Source organism: Telmatherina bonti (assembly GCF_933228915.1).
Source record: "Telmatherina bonti genome assembly, chromosome: 12".
Taxonomy (NCBI): domain Eukaryota; kingdom Metazoa; phylum Chordata; class Actinopteri; order Atheriniformes; family Telmatherinidae; genus Telmatherina; species Telmatherina bonti.
This window is the reverse complement of record NC_136610.1, coordinates 12,134,820-12,154,490: the sequence shown is the minus strand read 5'-3', so window position 1 is coordinate 12,154,490 and position 19,671 is coordinate 12,134,820. Positions and strand designations below refer to the sequence as shown.

At 42.3% G+C, this 19,671-nt stretch overlaps 1 protein-coding gene across 1 annotated transcript in view; it reads left to right on the top strand.

Moving 5' to 3' along the window:
• The window catches only part of ppargc1b (peroxisome proliferator-activated receptor gamma, coactivator 1 beta), a gene marked incomplete at its 5' end in the record, with an annotated part of 87,423 nt that extends 70,191 nt beyond the window's left edge, over positions 1-17,232 (top strand). Inside the window, 9 exons of the mRNA XM_079250566.1 lie at positions 1,867-1,992; positions 6,888-7,941; positions 8,310-8,355; positions 11,071-11,135; positions 11,408-12,077; positions 14,049-14,106; positions 14,383-14,501; positions 15,108-15,235; positions 15,774-17,232. Of these exons, the coding sequence (XP_079106692.1) occupies positions 1,867-1,992; positions 6,888-7,941; positions 8,310-8,355; positions 11,071-11,135; positions 11,408-12,077; positions 14,049-14,106; positions 14,383-14,501; positions 15,108-15,235; positions 15,774-15,865 (2,358 nt within the window). The 3' untranslated portion in view covers positions 15,866-17,232. The remainder of the gene's footprint in view (positions 1-1,866; positions 1,993-6,887; positions 7,942-8,309; positions 8,356-11,070; positions 11,136-11,407; positions 12,078-14,048; positions 14,107-14,382; positions 14,502-15,107; positions 15,236-15,773) is intronic.
• Between the last annotated feature and the right edge of the window lie 2,439 nt (positions 17,233-19,671).

Sequence of the window (19,671 nt, the reverse complement as noted above, 5' to 3'; positions counted from 1 at the left end):
GAATCATTGAAAAGGAAGGTTTTCAGCTTGATCTTAAGGTGTGGAGGGAGTCTGCCTCCCGAACCCACGGTGGGAGCTGGTTCCATAAGAGAGGAGCCTGATAGCTAAAGGCTCATCCTCCCATAGTACTCTTTGAGACTCTGGGAACCACCAGTAAACATGCAGTCTGAGAGCGAAGTGCTCTATTTGGAATATATGGAACTATAAGATCTTTTATGTACAATGGAGCTTGGTCATGGAGAGCTTTGTATGTGAGGAGAACAATTTTAAACTTAAACTTTTCCATAGACTAACCTGATTACCCAAAATTCACTTTGGCAGACATAAACTTCACATTTTCCTTAAATAAAGACAAGAATGAAACATTTTTAGGGAATAACATCACAGGGACATGACTTGAACTGTAAGGGACGTTGTATGTCTGGTCAGTGGTACAGCTTAACATAACAACAGCACAATTGGCTTTCATTAGAATTTGCATTCATGTGTCGCTGTTTCATGTGAAAATCTGTGTTAGTTCAGCCGACAGTAAGACTGGGGACAAACTGGACATTGTGAAAACTCTCTGTTATACAGTATCAGCTGCAGCTGTTCACATTAAGTTATGTTTTTTCCACTTTACAATAAAAAAAACTTGAGCTGCAGTGACTTCAACATTAAGTGGTGTTTACACACACTGAGCAAGCACTAACTCTTATTTTCTCTGCGGAGGCCAGATCGCATTTTATTGTAACTTTATTCATCTTCAGAAGGGGTGGGCACACTAAGTTAAGTGAACCCACTTTGCCCCTCCTCATTCCTCTCACATCTGGACTTTCTGCAGCATCTTCTGTAGCAAAAGCTGCAAAGCTTAGAGGGGGATTTTCTCCTTAAGCTGATTTTACATCAAGCGATAACCCTGTCATACAGCTCGGCACTGGAAAGAATGGATGAATACACAGATGGGAAAAAAAATAATGAAAGGATAAAAGGGGAATTAGAAGCAGTTGCGTTATTATCCATTTGAAAGGTAGCAGCGTGCAAAGGAGTCTGAGGTTTGCTTTGCTTTGCATCTCAACTCGGGTTTTGTGTGTGAGTGAGAGGAACCGGAGGATGGGGGTAAATAGGAGGGGAAATATGGGAAGAAGACAAATCGAAAGCAAAGACGTTTAGGCAAAGATAGGGATGAAAGGTCAGAGAGGTGGATCGGAGAAAAGGGGAATGAGTGCAAGAATGAGAGTGAAAAAGAAAGGCACATCAACACAGATAAAGAACGCTTTGAAAAGTATGAGAGGAGAGATGATCGACATACGAGTGGATGGAAGGATGGAGGAGAATGGGAGGGGCAGCGGTCACATTCTGTTACTGTGCAGAGAAAATGGCCGAATCCAGCTCTGAAATAGGAAGCGTGAATGTGCCATGTAGCTGTCAGCTTTAGTGAAGTAATAAATGTACAATATCATGACCTTTTCTACACATTATCCCGTTATACAAACATCCATCTGCCGGGCCTAACAACTGACAGAATATAGATTAAAAACCAAAGAAAGGGCCAAAGCTAAACACGTTCAATTCATCATGATCCTTTTTTCTCTCGTGTCTTTTAGGGTTCAGAATGAAACGGAATTATTTCAGTAGATTTGCTTCCAAATAATCATCCCTCAGTTTGTCATCGTCTTTAGCAGATCAGACACAGTCATGGTGTTGGCTACTGTTGTTTTATCATTAAACAAGAGCAGGGACTGAAAGTTTGTGATCCCTTCTGAAGATCTGTCACTTTTTTACCTGCAGGAAATCATTTTACTATTATATGCAATACTTTGATTAATTAATCGCTGCAAACTTTGCCTAACTTTAATATTCTGAAATGTCTTTCTCATTCTGCAGCTGAAGAAGCTGTTGCTGACTCCTCCCAATGTCCCTACGACCATCGATGTGCAGAAAGACGGCATCCACGGCCATCGCTACAGCAACAGAAGCCTGCGCTTACGACCAGCCAGACCCGTGGCAAAGGTGAGCTGCAAATCATTTTCAGTGAGCGACAAGACTGCGTGATTTAAAGAATCTCCCTTTTTTTTTTTATCGTTTGTCCTCTGAAAACTGCAGATCTCTGTATTTTCTCTTCAACGCCCCATTCCCTGTGTCCCCCGAAAGCTTGCGAGATAACGAAATTGGATTTTTCCAATCACTTCCTCTTAGGATGGGGAGTGAAGGCAGAAGTAATTCACAGATGTATGTAGAGGCTGCAGTCAGCTTCAAAGCTACTGCAGAGGTTGGCCTTCGAACTGCTGTCTGCATCAACTTTCCCTCTTTACAATGTCTTTGCAAACATTTAGTTCAGATGGCTATTTCAGGCAAAAATATGTTGTGCTATTAGAAACTGCAGAGAATTCTTAGCAACCCTCCCAGTGTTCAGGAGTGGAAAGCACATTTGCATTCATGAGTTCTCAGCAATGTGTCATTCTGACATGACTGTGGTTTATAAAAAAAAAGCACCGTAATATTTCCAGTTGAGCACGCAGTGACATGTAAGATTTCCGCCCAACTGCTGTAAAAAATCACCCGTGAATGGACAGCTTTTCAGCGCTCGCTGACTGATTGACAGCTTACCTACAGTCTCATCACACTGCGGCTTCAGGCTAGTGATGAAGATTTTTCTTCATGGGACTGTAGACTCAATGAGTTCCATCAAACTTCCAAAAGTTTTAAACAAAGTTGGCATAAAGCTTGTCTGGAGTTATCATCTTTGAGATAAGGTCCGCTTTTCCTCTTCATGTCTAAAATCCCAGTTTGTCTGGAGACACAGCTAATCAGTGACTGCCCGTTGTCATGGTAGCCTTACGGTAAGCCAGCTTCACCTCACGGAGTTGTTTGTGGTCAGCAAACAGCTTGGTAAACTGGCACCACTTAGTCGTGTTTTAAAAGGCCCAGTATGTTGAGAAAACAGTCACATACTTGAAACATAGGGTGGGTTCCTTTCTGTCCACGTCTCCAAAACCGGTCAGAACGGATAAATTAACAGCTTGAAGCAGGAGTTTGCATTTTATTCCCTACGATCATCTCCATTGGCTCCTTTCAATTCTGATATTTGCAAATTATGTGGAGGATTTCTTCTGAGGTCGTGTGATGGACTGGCAACCTGTCCAGGGCATACCCTACCTTGCACACGGTGACTGTTAGGACAAGCTCCAGCTTCCCACAACCCTGAATTGGACTAAATGATTAAGAAAATGAATGGATGGATTTTCTCTAAAAGAAACAAGTTGTTTTTTGAGGGTTTTTTTTTTTGTCTGTGATGGCCTAGTATTATTGTGTTTATACACCTACTGTATATTGTCTTTTAATATCTGCTGATAAAATCAGAATGTTATTAAACAGATTTTTCTTTTTTTTTTTACAATTATAAGTACAATTCAGTCACCTAAAAAAGGAGACAAAAAACTCAGAAAACAGCTATTAATTAATGGTATATATTTTCAGGACTTTGCTAAAATGAATATTAATTGTGTTGCAAAAATCAGGAATGACAATCCTATATCCACCAATACCCAGTTTGTCATCATTCAGTTCTTCTCAGCAGCTTTGAATGAAACCATACCTTCTAATATGTTAGTCTGAGTAAAATTTAGACTTTTGAAATGCATTTTTCAATGTTGGACCCTTCCACAGTTTTGATGGAGTCAAAATTCTCCAGTTGAGCTCAAGATGGCTTAAATGGGGCACATTGCCACCTATCACAGTGCAGTTGGACAATCTTACCGTCAATTAAACCAGTTTCCCACCATACTCCATGTCCTATATACTGGGACATTAAATGACCTAGTTGGGCCAGAACTGAAGCTCAGATTAACTTTGTGTGGAAGTAAAACGCAGTGACATTTATATTGCTTCCTCCACTGAAAGGTAATCATTACGTTCTGGACAAATGAAAGCATTAGATCAATGTTAATTCAAGCTTCAGAAGAATTTTCTACTAGAAAGAAATGATTAGAAACATGAGAAATTGCACTTGTATTAAATAAATAAATACACAAAATCCCCTTTGGGCCGTCAGAAATAGAAGTGACCAGCTTTTGATCGCTCTGAGATACTTTACAGTGTTTTCATCAATAGAGAAGAATATGAAAACTGGCCACAGTGCAAGCAGCAGCAGTCCATCTCACAGAAAGACAGCTTTTATTTTCCAAATGATAGATATTTCATTTTACAATAAAAACTTTGCGCCTTGGAGCTTGTAGAGACCTTCAGCTGCTGGTCGTGATGAATGTGGTGTTGAGGAAAAGAGAACATTTACAATGGCTGCTGCTGTATGACTTAGCTGTAATTGGATAGCTGCTAACATTGTGCTTCAAGTGGTCATTGATTACAACACCAGTCATTTATCTTGTACAAGCAAAAAGCTGGTTGAGCCTTCACACAGACTTCTGCTCAAGCGAGGAGGACACAGAATACTCTCTGGGAAGCAGTTGGGGATAAGCCAAACCTTGTATCCATCACACACTCTCCTAAGCTCACCATTCCTGGCTGTGTGTGTGTGTGTGTGCGTTTGCGTGAGTGCTGTAGTTTTAGAGTGGCATGGCTTTGCTGTGGCAGATGGCGAAGTATTGACTGACAGGGCAGGAGGGCAGCAGTGAATCAGAGTGGCTTCCTCTCTGCTCTCTCAATGTGTGTGAGTTATATGGAATCAGCCATTTTATTGCAGCTGCACACTGAATCACCCCACAAAGTCAGAGGGAAAATTTACAGCCATGCGCTCCCATGATCCTGCATCCAGAGCTGGAAATTGAAGATACATCTTTGTGTTTTTTTGTTGTTTAGTGTTCCTTTTTCCCTTTCCTGTTACTAACTATACAGAGTGTGATGGACCATTTCCAGCACAACAAAAGAAGGCATTTGAAACACCGGTGGAAATTGTGTCAGTTCCTCTGTATGGAAGACAAAGGGCTTCTATGACAGGTCATCTGTCAAGAGACACATTTGATAGTGTTAAAGGTTCCGCTTTTTTATATATATATATATATATATAAGTCAATGGCAGAAATGTGTAAAATATCATTAAAGGCTGTTTCTACTCGTATTTAATTGGTTTACTAAGATAACTTGTTTTTATTCTGTCAGAATGAGCCATTTGATTTATTATTTATTTCCTTCCTTTATTTATTTATTTGATTTTGACTCTGGGGCTCAGAGTAGAGCCGCTGCTCTTCCGCAAAGAGAGGAACCAGTTGATGTCGGGCATCTGGTCAGGATGCCTCCTGGACCTCCCTGGTGAGGTGTTCCAGGCACGTCCCTCTAGGAGGAGACCCTGGTTAGACCCAGGACACACTGGAGGGATTAAATCTCTCGGCTGGCCTGGGAACGCCTCTGGATCCCCCCACAGAGTTGGCAAATGTGGCTGGGGAGAGGGAAGTCTGGGCTTCCCTGCTTAGGCTGCTGTCCCCGCGATCCGACCCCGGATAAGCGGTAGAAGATGGATGGATGGATGAATGGATGGTTGGATGGATGAATGGTTGGATGGATGGATGGATGGATGATGGCAGCAGTCACAACTCTGTGTGTGAAGGGAGAGCCATCTGAGTCATCCCTACACCTGAGGCCACTCAGAGATAAAACAAAGTTCTTAATAAAGTTTGGCCATTAATGGCCACCATATATTCACAACTATGCTTGGTATTTGAAGTGAATTCTATGCTCACCTTCATTACTGGATGTCTTTTTCACAGATTACGTAACTTCATGACCTTAAAACTCTGTGTTCTGAACTTGTTTAATCATGTACATTTCTAGAGCAGCTGCCTAGCAGCGAACCTCCGAGGCTGAGAAACTGTACTTTGCAACTTTTTCATCCGGAATGCTGCGTGACGTTGCAGCAGAGGTTCGTTTCGCAGACGGGAAACAAATATAAACACACTGACTGTTCTGAATGCACACCATCGCTGATTCAGTCGGTAAACGTAAGATGTAAAAGAGAAACATAAAGGAGGAAAAAAAGACAAAACAAGATTGATTGTAAGATCGTCTTTTGCAGACTGGAGAGAGCTAACAGGTCAGGTGGGATGCAAGATGGGGGCCGATTTTAGCTCTGAGTAGTGATGGCTACACAGAGGTGTAGTGACCCAATTAATGGTCCCATCAGGACCATAAATATAACTGTTAAACAAGTGAAAACAGTTATATTTATGTAGGGATAAGCTTTTTAAATGAATAAATAAATAAATAAACAAATAAACACTTGCCTTTGATTGGTGTGACATCCCTCATTTGTACTCCAGGTTTCGCTTTTACTTCTTGACTTCACCATGAAAAACATTTGCATGACGTTGCAGATAGTTTGCCTCACCAAAGATTTAAAGCTTATCTGGTCTGATTTGAGCATCCTCATCTCTCCTCCTGTATCCATTCTAAAAATTGATTAAGTAAAATAATATGAAGGCCATCTCAACTGAAATGCTCCTAAAAGGGGCTGATTTTAAGGTATAAAAGAGAATACGGATAAGCTTCCTTTGTGGAAGTCTTCTGGGCATCTGTGATGTCTTAAGGGGGCGTGGCATATTAATCCCTTAATGCTAATTTAATTAGATTTAATTTAGTTTAAGAAGTTGTTTAAAATGTTGACCCAGAAGTAAAAATGGCTCAGTGATATGTGTGATACTTCACCTTCCCTGCTCCTGTCTCTGGTGAGAACTTTGATATAAGGAATCCATGATGTGATAATAAGGGAAGGTGATCGGGACACAGACTTGCCTAGAAAGTAAATTCTTGCATATTCTTACATGAGCTTAGTTGTATGTGTGTGTGTGTGTGTGTGTGTGTGTGTGTGTGTGTGTGTGTGTGTGTGTGTGTGTTATTTTTGTCTGAAGGGCATTTTAAGGAACTTTTGCAACTGGTTTTTATATCTGTTTCCCCAGAGTGACCTTCCCCAGGAGCGGAAGCCCCGAGCGGTGCGTCCCATGGGGCGTCTGTGCACAGAGCTGCACCGTCACCTCACCACTGCCCAGGATACAGAGGACACCCCAGCTGCTGACACTGAGGGGGACGAGGAAGAAGAGGAGGAAGATGAAGACAGCGAATCAGAAGAGGACGAGGAGGAGGAGGAAGAGGAGTCTTCCAGCAGCGAGGTGGAGGGCGCATCGGTTACGGCCGCTGTCCCCGCGGAGCCCGCTAAGCCTCAGTTCAGCTCAGAGAAAGAACTGCATTCAGTGGTTGAGCTGATCACATACATGCACACCTACTGCCTGCCCATGCGCAAGCAGCAGGGCTGGGAGCGCAAGGACCGTGACCTCGCCAGGCCTCGGGCCAAGCCGGAGGCCTCCCGCCCAGTCTCCGCAAACTCTCACAGCAGAGTTGTGTTGGTAGCCACCTCTGGGACAAGTGGGAGTTTGACTGGGACAGGCGGCAGCGCTCCCAGGAGGCTGCCTTTTGCCAGGCGGAGGGAGATCAAGGCCAACTCTGTTCTCCGCGAGCTTCTGCAGCAGAGCAGCTCCTTCGATGTGAGCAAGCCTTACAGACTGCACACCCCACCTTACTCCCACTCACGGAGCCCAAACAGGGACGGGCCACCTGTTTCTTCAGCCCCAGCTAAACCATCCCCCGCTCAGTCTCCCAGCCCCATCAATCTCAAACCAGAGCTTTGTAAGGACTCTTCCTCACCCGAGAGGAGAAAGTATTCCTCGGAGCCACCACAGAGCCTGGAGGAGCCGGCAGAAACCAGTGGCTCTTTCTCCGTTCGACGCTCCAGGCGGCTGGCCTCGTTTCCCAGCCGCTTCGCTAAGAGACTGCGGCCTGGGCGGGTGAAGGACGGAGAGGGGAAGGACAAGAAGGAGAAAGAGGAAGGACAAGCAGGAGTCAAACTCCTGCCTACCCAAGCGGGAAGGGGAACGACGACAGAGATGCAGCCAGAGCAACTAACATCTGGCGACGGCAGCACAGCTTCTTTTGAGCCAACCAAACCCTGCTGCCATGGTTAGAAAAAAACAAATAAACATCTAGATTTAATTTTAATCAGTCCTGATACACCTGGGATTTCCAAAGATAGTCCTCGATGGCTGGTGTCTTGCAGGTGTTTACCGCAACACTCCTGATACAAATAAAAATGATATCCTCAGCTTGTTGTCAAGTTCCGCACAAGTCTGTTAATGACCCATTCATTTGAATCAGGTTTGTTGCTGCGGCAACACATCCGATACCTGCAGGGCACCAGCCCTAGCAGACCAAATTTAGAGATCCCTTCAATACACATTGCATAAAGTCTGCTCTGGAAAACATAATTAATATGTTCACTGTTAAAGTTGTTTCAACTGCTTCTTACTCTGGTTTTATTCTGCTTTCAGAAAAACGATCCTGCCTCTGTCTGCCTCTCAACCCAAAGTCCACGGGGTGAGTAGTTTTATGTGGACAGCCTGCTGTCTTTCCATTAACTTATAACTTTTGGGTCCAAACAGTTCTGCTTCTAGCTGAAAGTAATCAGGATCGGGGCGCTCGATAAACCACAACATTCCTCAAAGTTTTTATAGTCTGTCTTCATCTGGATGACTACATATAGAGGATATTTCCTCCAATGTTCAAAAGAATTATGGAAAAAAATGTTTGGTCAAAAGTAATTCATGTAAAAGACTAACACAGTTAAAAAGCGTTGAGCATCAACTGGACAAAACCTAAAATCAACTCTGCTATCAGAAGGCGAAGCTCTCGATTTATCAGTCGATCTACGTTCCTACCCTCATCTATGGTCATGAGCTGTGGGTCGTGACCGAAAGAACCAGATCTCGTATACAGGCGGCTGAAATTAGTTTCCTCCGTAGGGTGGCCGGGCTCTCCCTTAGAGATAGGGTGAGGAGCTCGGTCATCCTGGAGGGGCTCAGAGTAGAGCCGCTGCTCCTCCACATCGAGAGGAACCAGTTGAGGTGGCTCGGGCATCTGGTCAGGATGCCTCCTGGACCTCCCTGGTGAGGTGTTCCAGGCACGTCCCTCTGGGAGGAGACCCCGGGGAAGACCCAGGACATGCTGGAGGGATTATATCTCTCGGCTGGCCTGGGAACGCCTCTGAATCCCCCCCCCCGCCACAGAGCTGGCAAATGTGGCTGGGGAGAGGGAAGTCTGGGCTTCTCTACTTATGCTGCTGCCCCCGTGACCGACTCCGGATAAGCGGCAGAAGATAGATGGATGTCTTTTTAATGTAATTTATTTCAGCTAATAAAACTATAATATTTTAAATAGTCTTGTAACCAATGATCCACAAGGACCTAATGTGGTGAGGAGTTAAAATATGTTTTCTTGCAGAAGCTGTCACTAGGCCTGTTGCAATAAGCAAAAAGTTAATTAATCACACCATAAGAAAAAATGCGCGCAACAAGTTTGCCGCACGCAATAATTTTCATTTGTCTTTCTTTTCTCGAGTGTTGAGTGACAATTAGTCGCATGGCAAAATTTGTTACTGTGACGGGCCTAACTATCACAGACACTGTTACACTCGCCCACTGGGGAACCATACACCTCCAAAAGTGATGCTTTAGGCGTTTAGAACCGACACTGGAGTTTGTGACCAAGTATCAGTATGCGAGAGGTTTAAACAGCGTGAAAATGTTCATTTTCATGCAATTTAAGACAAATGAACTTAGTTTTTCTGCCCAGTAAAGCTAAATTAGAATGTAAATTGGATAATTTGCATACTTAAGCACAAAGTTTTTACTAACCATTACCGTCCCACCCAGAGATCACCATTTTAGCAGCATATAAGCATTCACATTTTTCAATTGCATTACTTAAATCTAAATTCCTTGTGTCAGCAAGACCACAGCCATTTGGGTCAGTTTCTACCTATTCATATGATATGTACTATGTTGTACTGGTCAAAGGTTTGGAGACACTTCCCCAGTAGATTTAATTGGGAACGTGTGTTCAAACTTTTGACTGGTAGTGCATACAGTTTCAGTGTTTTTATCATTGTTCAAATAGACAGAGATATGGTTTATTTTGTTTTTCTTTTATAGTATCTAATATTCTGTAAATTCAAAACAACACAGCTGAAGAGAAACATTTACTGCCGTGGGAATTGTTCATGAGCTCATGAGCAATTTCATTAAGCAGCAGAAGATTGCTCCAGCTATAACAGCATAACGCCTGTTAACATGTAAATTACTGCATTAATCACCTTTGCTGTAAATAGCTAAAATCGCCGCTAAGTGATTTGATCCCATTTGTTAAAATAACGTGGTATATAATGCTAATTGGAAATCTTGACAAATGAGCGTTTAGCTTGCAACATGTTGGGGGAAGATGGTAAACCTCTGCGTTAGAACCGTTAATAGTCGTTGAGTCACACTGAAAGCAGTTTTTTTATGCATATCAGTGTGTGTGGTTTAAAGTCATGTCATTTATAAGATGATTAAATTGTATTCTAAACTTTAGGCCCAAAATCATCCATTTTTTATTGTAAGAATATAAATGAATGAGAACTCCTGGTTTGCTCAGCCAGATTTTAATCTGTGCCCGAGAGAGCAGCCTCACTGCTCTTACTTTTCTAGATTAACCTCCCCAAACCCTGGACATTGTCCAGTTTCATCTAGTCACCAAGCTCAGTGGTCTTACTGTACAAACCCTGGGCATGCATCCATCTTTTAAACGAATCAGTCCTCTGAAGCACTCACCAAAAGGAGATTTTTATTTTTTTTTACCCATTACTCGTTTGCTATGGAGGGTTAGTAATATCCCGCCTGGAGCCAATCCACTCGGCACAGCTCCTGCAATTCATGGCAACCGGAGAAACAGAAACAGACAGCAACAAATAGCGGAGGAAGAATAAGGGGAAGAGGACAGCAGAGTACATATGGCTGTTGTGATAAGAAATGAGAAGTGCAGAGAATTGCCAATAGCTTTCACAGGAAGACACATCATTTAAATTCTGAAGACATCAGCTGAAAAAAAATCACATTTTTTTATTTTTAGACTTTAAAAAAAAAAAAAGGAAAAAACAACAGACAGTGCATGTAAGGCTTTTCTGGGATTCATGTATAACATTTGAAACCTGCAACACACTCCCGACATGACAGAGCAATGTTTAATTTCTCTGCTTTGATCTGTCTTCACCACCAGAGAGTCCCAGTTTGGCACCAAGCCTTTTGAGCAGACGCTCACGGTGGATCTGTGTGGAACAGCAGGTAAAAAAAAAAGTGTCTCTTTGTTTGATATGAAGATAATCTTTGTTTGTACGGCAAGTAACAGGTATCTGCGGATCAACTATGTCAGGGGGAATGCTTCCAGGCCTAGTTAAGCATTTGGGAAATATCTTAACCCTGCAAAATTTAAACCTAACACACAGGAAGCGTGTCGGATTTGACTCCTTTGCTTCCTGTCATGATTTTGATCATCTTAGTTTCTGTTGCATGGAAGTGACTCTTTTCATGCGCTTACTTCTTCCTTTCCCACTCAGGTCTCACCCCTCCCACCACCCCGCCTCACAAGTCCGTGGAGGATGAGCTCTTCAAGCCGACAGAGGGAGGAAAGGGCGGCGGCAGTAGCGGTGATGGCGGTGGCGACTCGGCCAACCTGACTTCAAACACAAGTGTCGCCACAAAGGGCTCGTCCTGGCTGAGCCGTTCCCATCACCAGCGGAAGCTGCCGGAGCAGACGGAGCTGTACGCGCAGCTGCGGCGCATGGGCCAGGCAGGTGACGCCGACACCCAGCGCCACTTTGGCGACCACGACTACTGCGCGCTGAGCCTCGGGGAGAGCTGCAAGCGCAGCACCGCCATTCTCGGCGCCATATTACAGACGCACGGAGGGAACGAAGGCGATGCCGCCCTCGCGCCGAAAGCAGCTGATAATCAGGTGTTGGATGAGAGCTGCAAGGAAAGTGAGGAAGAAGAGGAGAAGGAGGAAGAAGAGGAAGAGGAGGAGGGGCTTGTAATGACAGAAGTGATAGAAGCACAGGAGCAGCAGACGACCGTGGTGATCGCATCATCACCTCCACCAGACTGCCAGTCAGCTGCTGCCACACCGCCAGCTTCTGAGGAGGAGGCTGAGTGCTCCGCAGCATCTCGCTCACCATCGCCCATCCTCCACCAGTGTCCCGACTCCCCCTCCAGCAAGACAGACTCCAGGTGAGACAGAAGGAGCGAGTGTGTTAGCGGGGAAGAAAGAATCCCTAGTTTTACATGCGTTCTACATGTTTTCATATGAAGATTATTATCAAAGCAAGGAGATAAAATTACATAAATTTTCTCTTTTTACATGTCATGGAATAGAATCAACCTTTTTCCGGTTTTAAGGTTTTCAGAACAGCTTGATGATAAAACATAATCTTGTCTTTAAATCAGGGAACTAAAACTTCAGATGGACATCAACACAGGATGACTGACAGCGTCATTCACTTTGCAAAAACTAAGCAAAACTAGAAACAGCTATTATTCAAATAATATCAAATGTGAATACCCATTTATTGAACTATGCTGATTGATTGAAATGACATTGCATAAGTGTAAGAAATTTAAAAAAAGCAAAACTAACATTTTTTCTAATTGCCCCACATCGGGATCAAACCCATGAACTCCTGTAGTGAAGCTCTCTGACTTAACTCACTATGCCACTAACACTCTTAGTTGTTTGATTTGAAACGACAAAAGTTGTAGCACACATCTCCCAAAGGAGCTACAGGGTTTGTGATGTAAACGATTGAAGTGACCTGAACGGCGCAGGAGGAGTAGCGCAGCAAAGTTTGGCGGAATAATAATAAAAATGGCCGAACAGGATCTCAATAATATGAATGCCCCCATGGGCATTCATATTAATTAACTTAATAAAAAGGTCTGTGAAAAGTCCACCTTTACTCGCTGGAAATCAGTTCACTTGACTAATTGGTCATCATCAGTTATCTCCTCTGTAAAAGCAAAAAAAAGGAAAAAAAAGATTTCAGGTATGTGTTAAGACAATGAAAGATGTCAGCACAAGTTGCTTTCCATTTTCCCAGGAGTGGACATTATAGCAACTTCCATTCAAGGCTGCGTAATACCTCCGAAAGCTACATTTCATACTCTCCAGCCATCAGTTAGCATGGTAAATGCTGTACATATGCACTTCATAACAGTACAATTAGAAGATGACTGAGGAATATTGTATGGAACGATTGCAAAAGAAAGCATCTTCTCTCTAAAACAACCAACAACAAGACTGAACAGTATCAAAACTGGAAATGTTTGGCTATAAAGCTCACTTCATTTTATGGACTAAACCAAATGCAGCGAATCAGCACAAATACCTCATATTAACTCTCAAGCACAGTGGTGGAGGGCTGATGATCTGGGCTTTAAAGTTTGACAACCTTTGTCTTACAGAAAACAGTTCCTGCGATATTATTGCTGCTAAAGCTGGCTCTACAACATAATGAAGCGATGAACTTACTTTTTCAGCTATTGTTTCTGCATTTGATGAGATAAAGACGCAATATGTGCCATGTTGTTCATCTGAGGTCGTATTTTGACCCAGTGAAGGTCAGATGATTCATGGATTTCCAAGATAAAGTTTCTTCTTCCCATTAATGATTTTTTGTTCTCCTGCATCGCGGCAGAGTGGACACTCACACACACACACACAGATTTTGATGGGAAAACACTTGACATTTGATGCTTTCAAGTCGATCTCTGCATGTAGTTCAGTGCACTGAACTGTGAAGCTGAGCTGTTCGGATGTTAAATGCGCTGTGATGTGTAATCTGTAGGCTGATATACAGCATGCATGGATTTGTGGCAGAAAAAGAGAAAAAAAAGAAACTTATTAGCTAAAAAACTATGATGTACAATTTCATCAGGGCAAATCTGGATTTCTCTCTGCTTTAAAAGGCTTCAGGTTGAATGTGTTGATGTAACGGTGCAAGCACTCGACCATTACTGACTTCTGAGGCAGTACAGTTTGACTCAACTGTCTTACACCGAACGAGGTCAGCTGTCATGTTATTTCTGAAAAATGTAGGGCCACGGCAGAGACGACAAAAAGGGAGGTGTTTTAAGGCAGATCACCTGCTTCCTTGTGTCTGATCCATCATCTCACGATCTTTTCTTCTTTTCATACTCCTTCAGTGAGAACTCGGAGATCTGTCCTGATGACAAACAAAGGAACAAAGCCAAGTCTGATGAGGTACACATCTTTTATGCTCTGCACACTTTTGTATACTTTAACAACACACATCTTTGGGAAATCATTCATGCCTTACACCTTTTAAAGACACATAAAAAACTAAAAACATGATGCATCTTTATCCCCAGAACTGACAACAATATACTGTATAGAAACTGAATGCAGACCCATGTGAGGTGCTGCTGCACCCTCAGCCTTCCTGCTTTAGTTCCCATGTCTATCGGTATTCTGTATTGTCTGTTGTCCTGACGGTTACCATGGTTTCCTTGTTGTCAGGACAACTGCCAGGTGTTTTACATCCACAACCTGCCAACCGGCGTGACCCAGAACATGCTGCGGAAACGCTTCCAGGTCTTCGGGAATGCAGAGGACTGCAAAGTCATCATCTGTAACGAGTGAGTGTCCTGATCTGTGTTTATCTGGCGGCTTGTTTGACGTTGCATTTGTCTAAAAGACGAGGAATAAAAACCAAAATTTGTCGAAGCAATATTTTAAAATCTCTCATTTTTCATTAGATTTTTTTTCTCACCTGAAAGGAAAGTTTTACCACTGCAGACTAAATTACTGTTTAATTCTCTGGCATTTGTCTTCTGAAAATGAAACCCAACCAGGAACTATTTTACTTAACATAACCTTTGATAAGACACCGACCTCAGAGCTGAATTCGGTCCTCAGGCTTTGCCATGTTGGCTGGTTGCTTCCCCCTGAGCAGTCAGAATGACACCATTTCACCATGGGGAGTGATTGCATATGAGTTTAACAAGGTTGTCCTCTTTTTGTTGCAGGCTGACCCAAACATTTGGTGTGTGAAGGGGATTTTGATAATATGCCTGTCTAGATTTTGTCCTTGTCCCTTTTTTAGGGTTTTCCTCCCTTACACTCCTTTCTTCATTTAGGTTTTGTGTTTACAAAAAAAGAAATTAATATCTTTATGGCTGTTTGACACAGAAGCAAAGTTTAAACAACCTGAAAAAGTGTCTTTTTTTTCTTTCTGGTTGCAGGGAGCGCTGTGGGGTCATAAAGATTCGGCAGTCTGGGGGTCAAAGACACCGGAGGGAACGGGACACTGTTTTCCAGAATGGAATTTCAAGCCTAAGGAGGATGACAAGGAAGCGCTACATAGACCTCGGTAAGCAACATGTACATTAGCAATGTTTTTACAACCTAATGTATCTACAAAAGATTCTTCTTTTTCTATTAGAAAAATCAAACATTGAGATTTTTTTGCTTCACAATTTTAAAATTGATTTTTTTTGTTAGAAAATAGATTTTTTTGTTTAAAAAAAAATTATTTTTTTTGTTAAATCTATTTTTTTCAAGTAAATAAAAATAATCCATTATAAAATTTTTGTCATATTTATTGTTTTCATTGATCTTTTTAACTATCTTCTTGGGCATTATAGCAGCAGAATGATGGTCTGGCTACTGTGTTGTTTTTTCCTCATTGAAATCAAGAAAAATGACCTTTTTTTTTTATTTTAATCTACAATAATAAGCAACATCAAAGAATTGTGAAAATCGCAATTTAAATCAAATCGGCACCCAAAAATTTGGAATCGATTTGGGACAAAAGTATATCGTCACAGCCCCAAGAATCGATCATTTTGCACACCAGCTTGTTGAAGGTCCTTTCTGACTAAAAGACCACGTGTGTTCCTCTGTTTCAGATGAGGCAGGCCCCGGCCCTGTCAAGAGCAAGTATGATGCACTGGACTTTGACACTCTGCTGAAGGAGGCACAGAAGTCCCTGCACCGTTGACAGTACAGCGCTGCTGACTGGCCAGCCTTAGTAAACTGCAGCAGCATCCCTCTGAAAACACGGGTCTGCCCTCAGACAGGCCTCTCAGTACCTCCATGCAAGGCAACCTCGCAAAATGTTTACATTTTTACCATTGGAATAACATAATAAGGACCTTGTTTTCTAAGTTTCTTTCACCGAAGGATACTGCTTAAAAACGAGGAAGCCACTGAGAGTCCAGAAAGGTTACGAGACAGCAGAGGGGACAAAAAAAAAGGACTTTAAACAACAATGGTACAACAGCTACAAACAATAATACAGTTGTCCGCTGAACAACAGTAACAACACGCTGCTTCCTGTCTGTACTGGTGACATCATCGCCCTGCCTTTGAAGAGTGGGCATGAGAGACCTGTAGCAAATCCTTGCTATCCCTGCGTTGCGTTGGTCGTCGTGGTGTGTGTTCCTGCGTGTGCGTGTTCTTCGTTCTGTTTGTTTTGTAAAAAAGAAAAAATAATGAAGAAGAAAATCCTCCCTCTATCTGGTCACACAAGTGGTGAACCTGCAAGCTGTGTTCACTTGTCCGGTCTTATAACCAGGAAAAAAAAAAGAAAAAGAAAAAAAAAGGATTGGAGAAAAAAAAAGAGAAAACCAACACTGCTTTGTTTTAGCGAAAAATTGTGGATGTTATAAAGTTTTAAAACTTACTGTGTGTGTGTGTGTCATGGACAAAGAATATAACAAAATAACAAACGTAATCAACGGATGATTGATGAAGTTTACAAATCTAAATTGAAAAAAAAAAATTGTGGGTTTTTTTTTTTTTTTCTTTTTTGTAATTGTAGTGCTTCCTTGATTTGATCTATGCACTGTAAGGAGGTAAATGTCTCTGCTGTCCTTCGCTTTCCCCCTTATAACTGTAACTGTATCTCTGCTATGCTGACTATCTTGTCTTATGCTGCTGGCTGCTGCAGGCTCTGCTTGATAGGACCTTCATACATTAAGGCCTCATCTGAAACCATTCGTACAACCCATTCCAACAAGGCAATTCACATTAACATCCAACTCTAAGTGCGTACAGCTAAACGTTACAAAGGTAGCTCATCTGCTTAGTTTTAACCGATTCACTGCTTAGAGTAGTGTTCAAATTACAGATTTGTGTTTGGTTGAAGCAGGATTTCTAGCCAGAATGGGACTGATGAGTTAAGGGCTGGGTAAAGCTGGAAGTTGTGCCGTGCACGGCTGTAATGAACGGATTAGTGGACACAAAACTGATGTTGAATCTGCAAAGATTTTGCAAAGTCAGGATGCTTATACGATCAAAAAAAACCTACATGTAAGTCCGATTAATGCACCCAGATAATATGATCTGATGTGAACAAAAAAAAATGGCAGATAAAAAGTCAATCACACTTGTGTAACTCTGTGATTCATGTAAAACAAAAAGAAAAGGAAGTCATGTCCTGAAAGAGGAGTTATCGCCATTTATGGTTGTGAAATTGGAAAAACACAACATGTCCAAGTAAAACACAAAACTTTTTCCTGTGTGTGGTTGAAAACAAACGCATTTACACCACAGCGTTTTCTTCCATGTAGAGAAAAACACAACTAGGACCAGAAACGATGTGATGCAAATACCAGGCCTCTAGTGAGCAGAGAAACTTTGCAACGACACACCCTGGGGTTCACCGCATCGTCATACGATCAGCAAATACAACAGAAGCGTTGCCAACCACTAGTCATCTGCTCAAAACTTTTTAAGCTAATTCTTCGTCTTTGCTGACGGCATCAAACTTTTACCAGAAAGAGGTTTTGCACAGGCGTTGTCGTGCTTTTGGCGTAAGTTCAAGGTCTGAGTGCCAGATGATGTGAAATATGTTGCATTGCAAGCAATATTCTCTCTGGAGGTCATTTTCATATCTTTGCAGTTTTATCCATTCAAAAGTATGTTACCATGTAAACAAGAGGCCAGAATGCGACGGTACTTTCATATTTAATCTAGAAGAGGAAAATCTCGGTGTAAACGGCTAAATTTATGGCCTCGTTGAGCCTCAACTCTTCCTCTTTTACACATTCACTCAAATAAAAGCAGCCGCTAAGAACGATTCAAGCTATTATAGCTTAGATGTTCCTCTGGCAGATTTACTCCCACAAATGTCTAATAAAAATAGACTATAGTCAGTTTAAAATGATCTTCTTCTAAACTACAAAGCGGGCAGTTAAAGGGTTAACAGGCCTAAAAGTTTTAATGGAAATACAGCAGATTTTGCATCAAAGGTTTTAAGCTAATTTAAAGAGCTGTTAGCCTTACACTAAAGAGTTTGTGCTAATCAGAAAAGCTTTTTTCATGTTATTTTCGATTCGGCAAACCAATTTACACGCAACAAATGAGGATTTCCCTCTTCTATATTAAATACAAAAGTTAAATCCTTGTGGGAACCTTTCTGGGTATCAACCACCTCCCTGTTTATTACAGCCGTACTACAAACGTATGACTACCAAGCTTACCCAGCCAAGTGCCACTCTTTTTACGGTTTGTACCATAAGTTTAGAGCTTTGTGGAAAATGGGCAAAAATCCACCTTTTTTGCAGATGTTGGCATCTCCAGTGATCACAAAGAACTTGTATCATTATCCGTTGGCTACAGGAAAACTGTCGGTTCAAAAGGAATGTATTTAAGAAGCTGAATGTAATCATCGTGTTTTACCACATTTCTGCCTGTCCAAAGATTGTGGAGCATCTTGGTGCTTTAAAAAAAAACAAAAAAACAACAACAACAAAAAAAAGCTGGATTTCAGAGCGCAATCTGGTTTACATTCCTGTCGCAGCCAGCAGCAGCATGCCTTGCCAAGGGAGAGCGCCTCCAAAGCTTGCCAATCTGGTGGCACCAAACCACTGCTAATAACAGCCAGGGAACAAGCAAGTGAAAAGAAACAAAGAGAGCAGTCGGCTGAGAATTGGATTTCTGGTCTGAGAGGTACCGTATCAGATGAGCATCTACCTCACATCCATCCACCCTGCCCCAGCCCCCCCCCCTCTTGTCCTTTTATTTGACCGATCTCCTGGATGCTCTCTCTTTCTTCTCTTTTATAACTCACTCAGTCCAGTAATATTGTGGATGTTCCCGTTTCGTTGGGGTTTTTCTTAAGTCATCAACAGTTATGGTTCATGATGGGGTTTTGGTTTTATAGGTTGTTTTTTTTTTTTTTATATACTATGACTCCTTCAAACACTAAGCTCCTTTTTGAGAGGAATAATCTCTTCCTAGTCTGTCCTTCGCTTGCGTCATGCAGGTTTTTCAGCGTGTCCGTCTTTTGGAGTCTCGACCGTGTGTCATGGTGTAACTGAATGTTTTTGTCTCCGTCTCGTGTTGGACACTGCTCACGCTTACAGGTCGGTGAGGGGGCGCCGATTGGCAAGCCGTCTGTCCTTGAGTGCTCTCGATGAGAAAAAGAAGCCCATTCTTCTTCCATTGCGCTTGTTTTCCTCAAGGACGTGCCACTCCTCTCGATTTCCCTGCTCTCCCTTTCCTCGCCCGCTGAATTGGAAAATTTTTTTTTTTAAAAAGCGCAGTCTGACTCTTCATCGCTGACCTTTACTCACTTTTCTGGTTCTTTGTGAGTTCAAGGCCTCGAGACCTTCAGGTCTTCCCCAAATCCCTGAGAAAGTCCCAGTTTTTTCAACAGAAACCCCTCCCATCCCTCTCTCTCTCTCTCTCTCTCTCTCTCTCTCTCTACAACATCATCCTCTTCCTTGTCTTTCTCTATAATCAACTCCTTGGTAACACACACACAAAAAAAACTGAATGTTTACATCACTTGATTCTCCT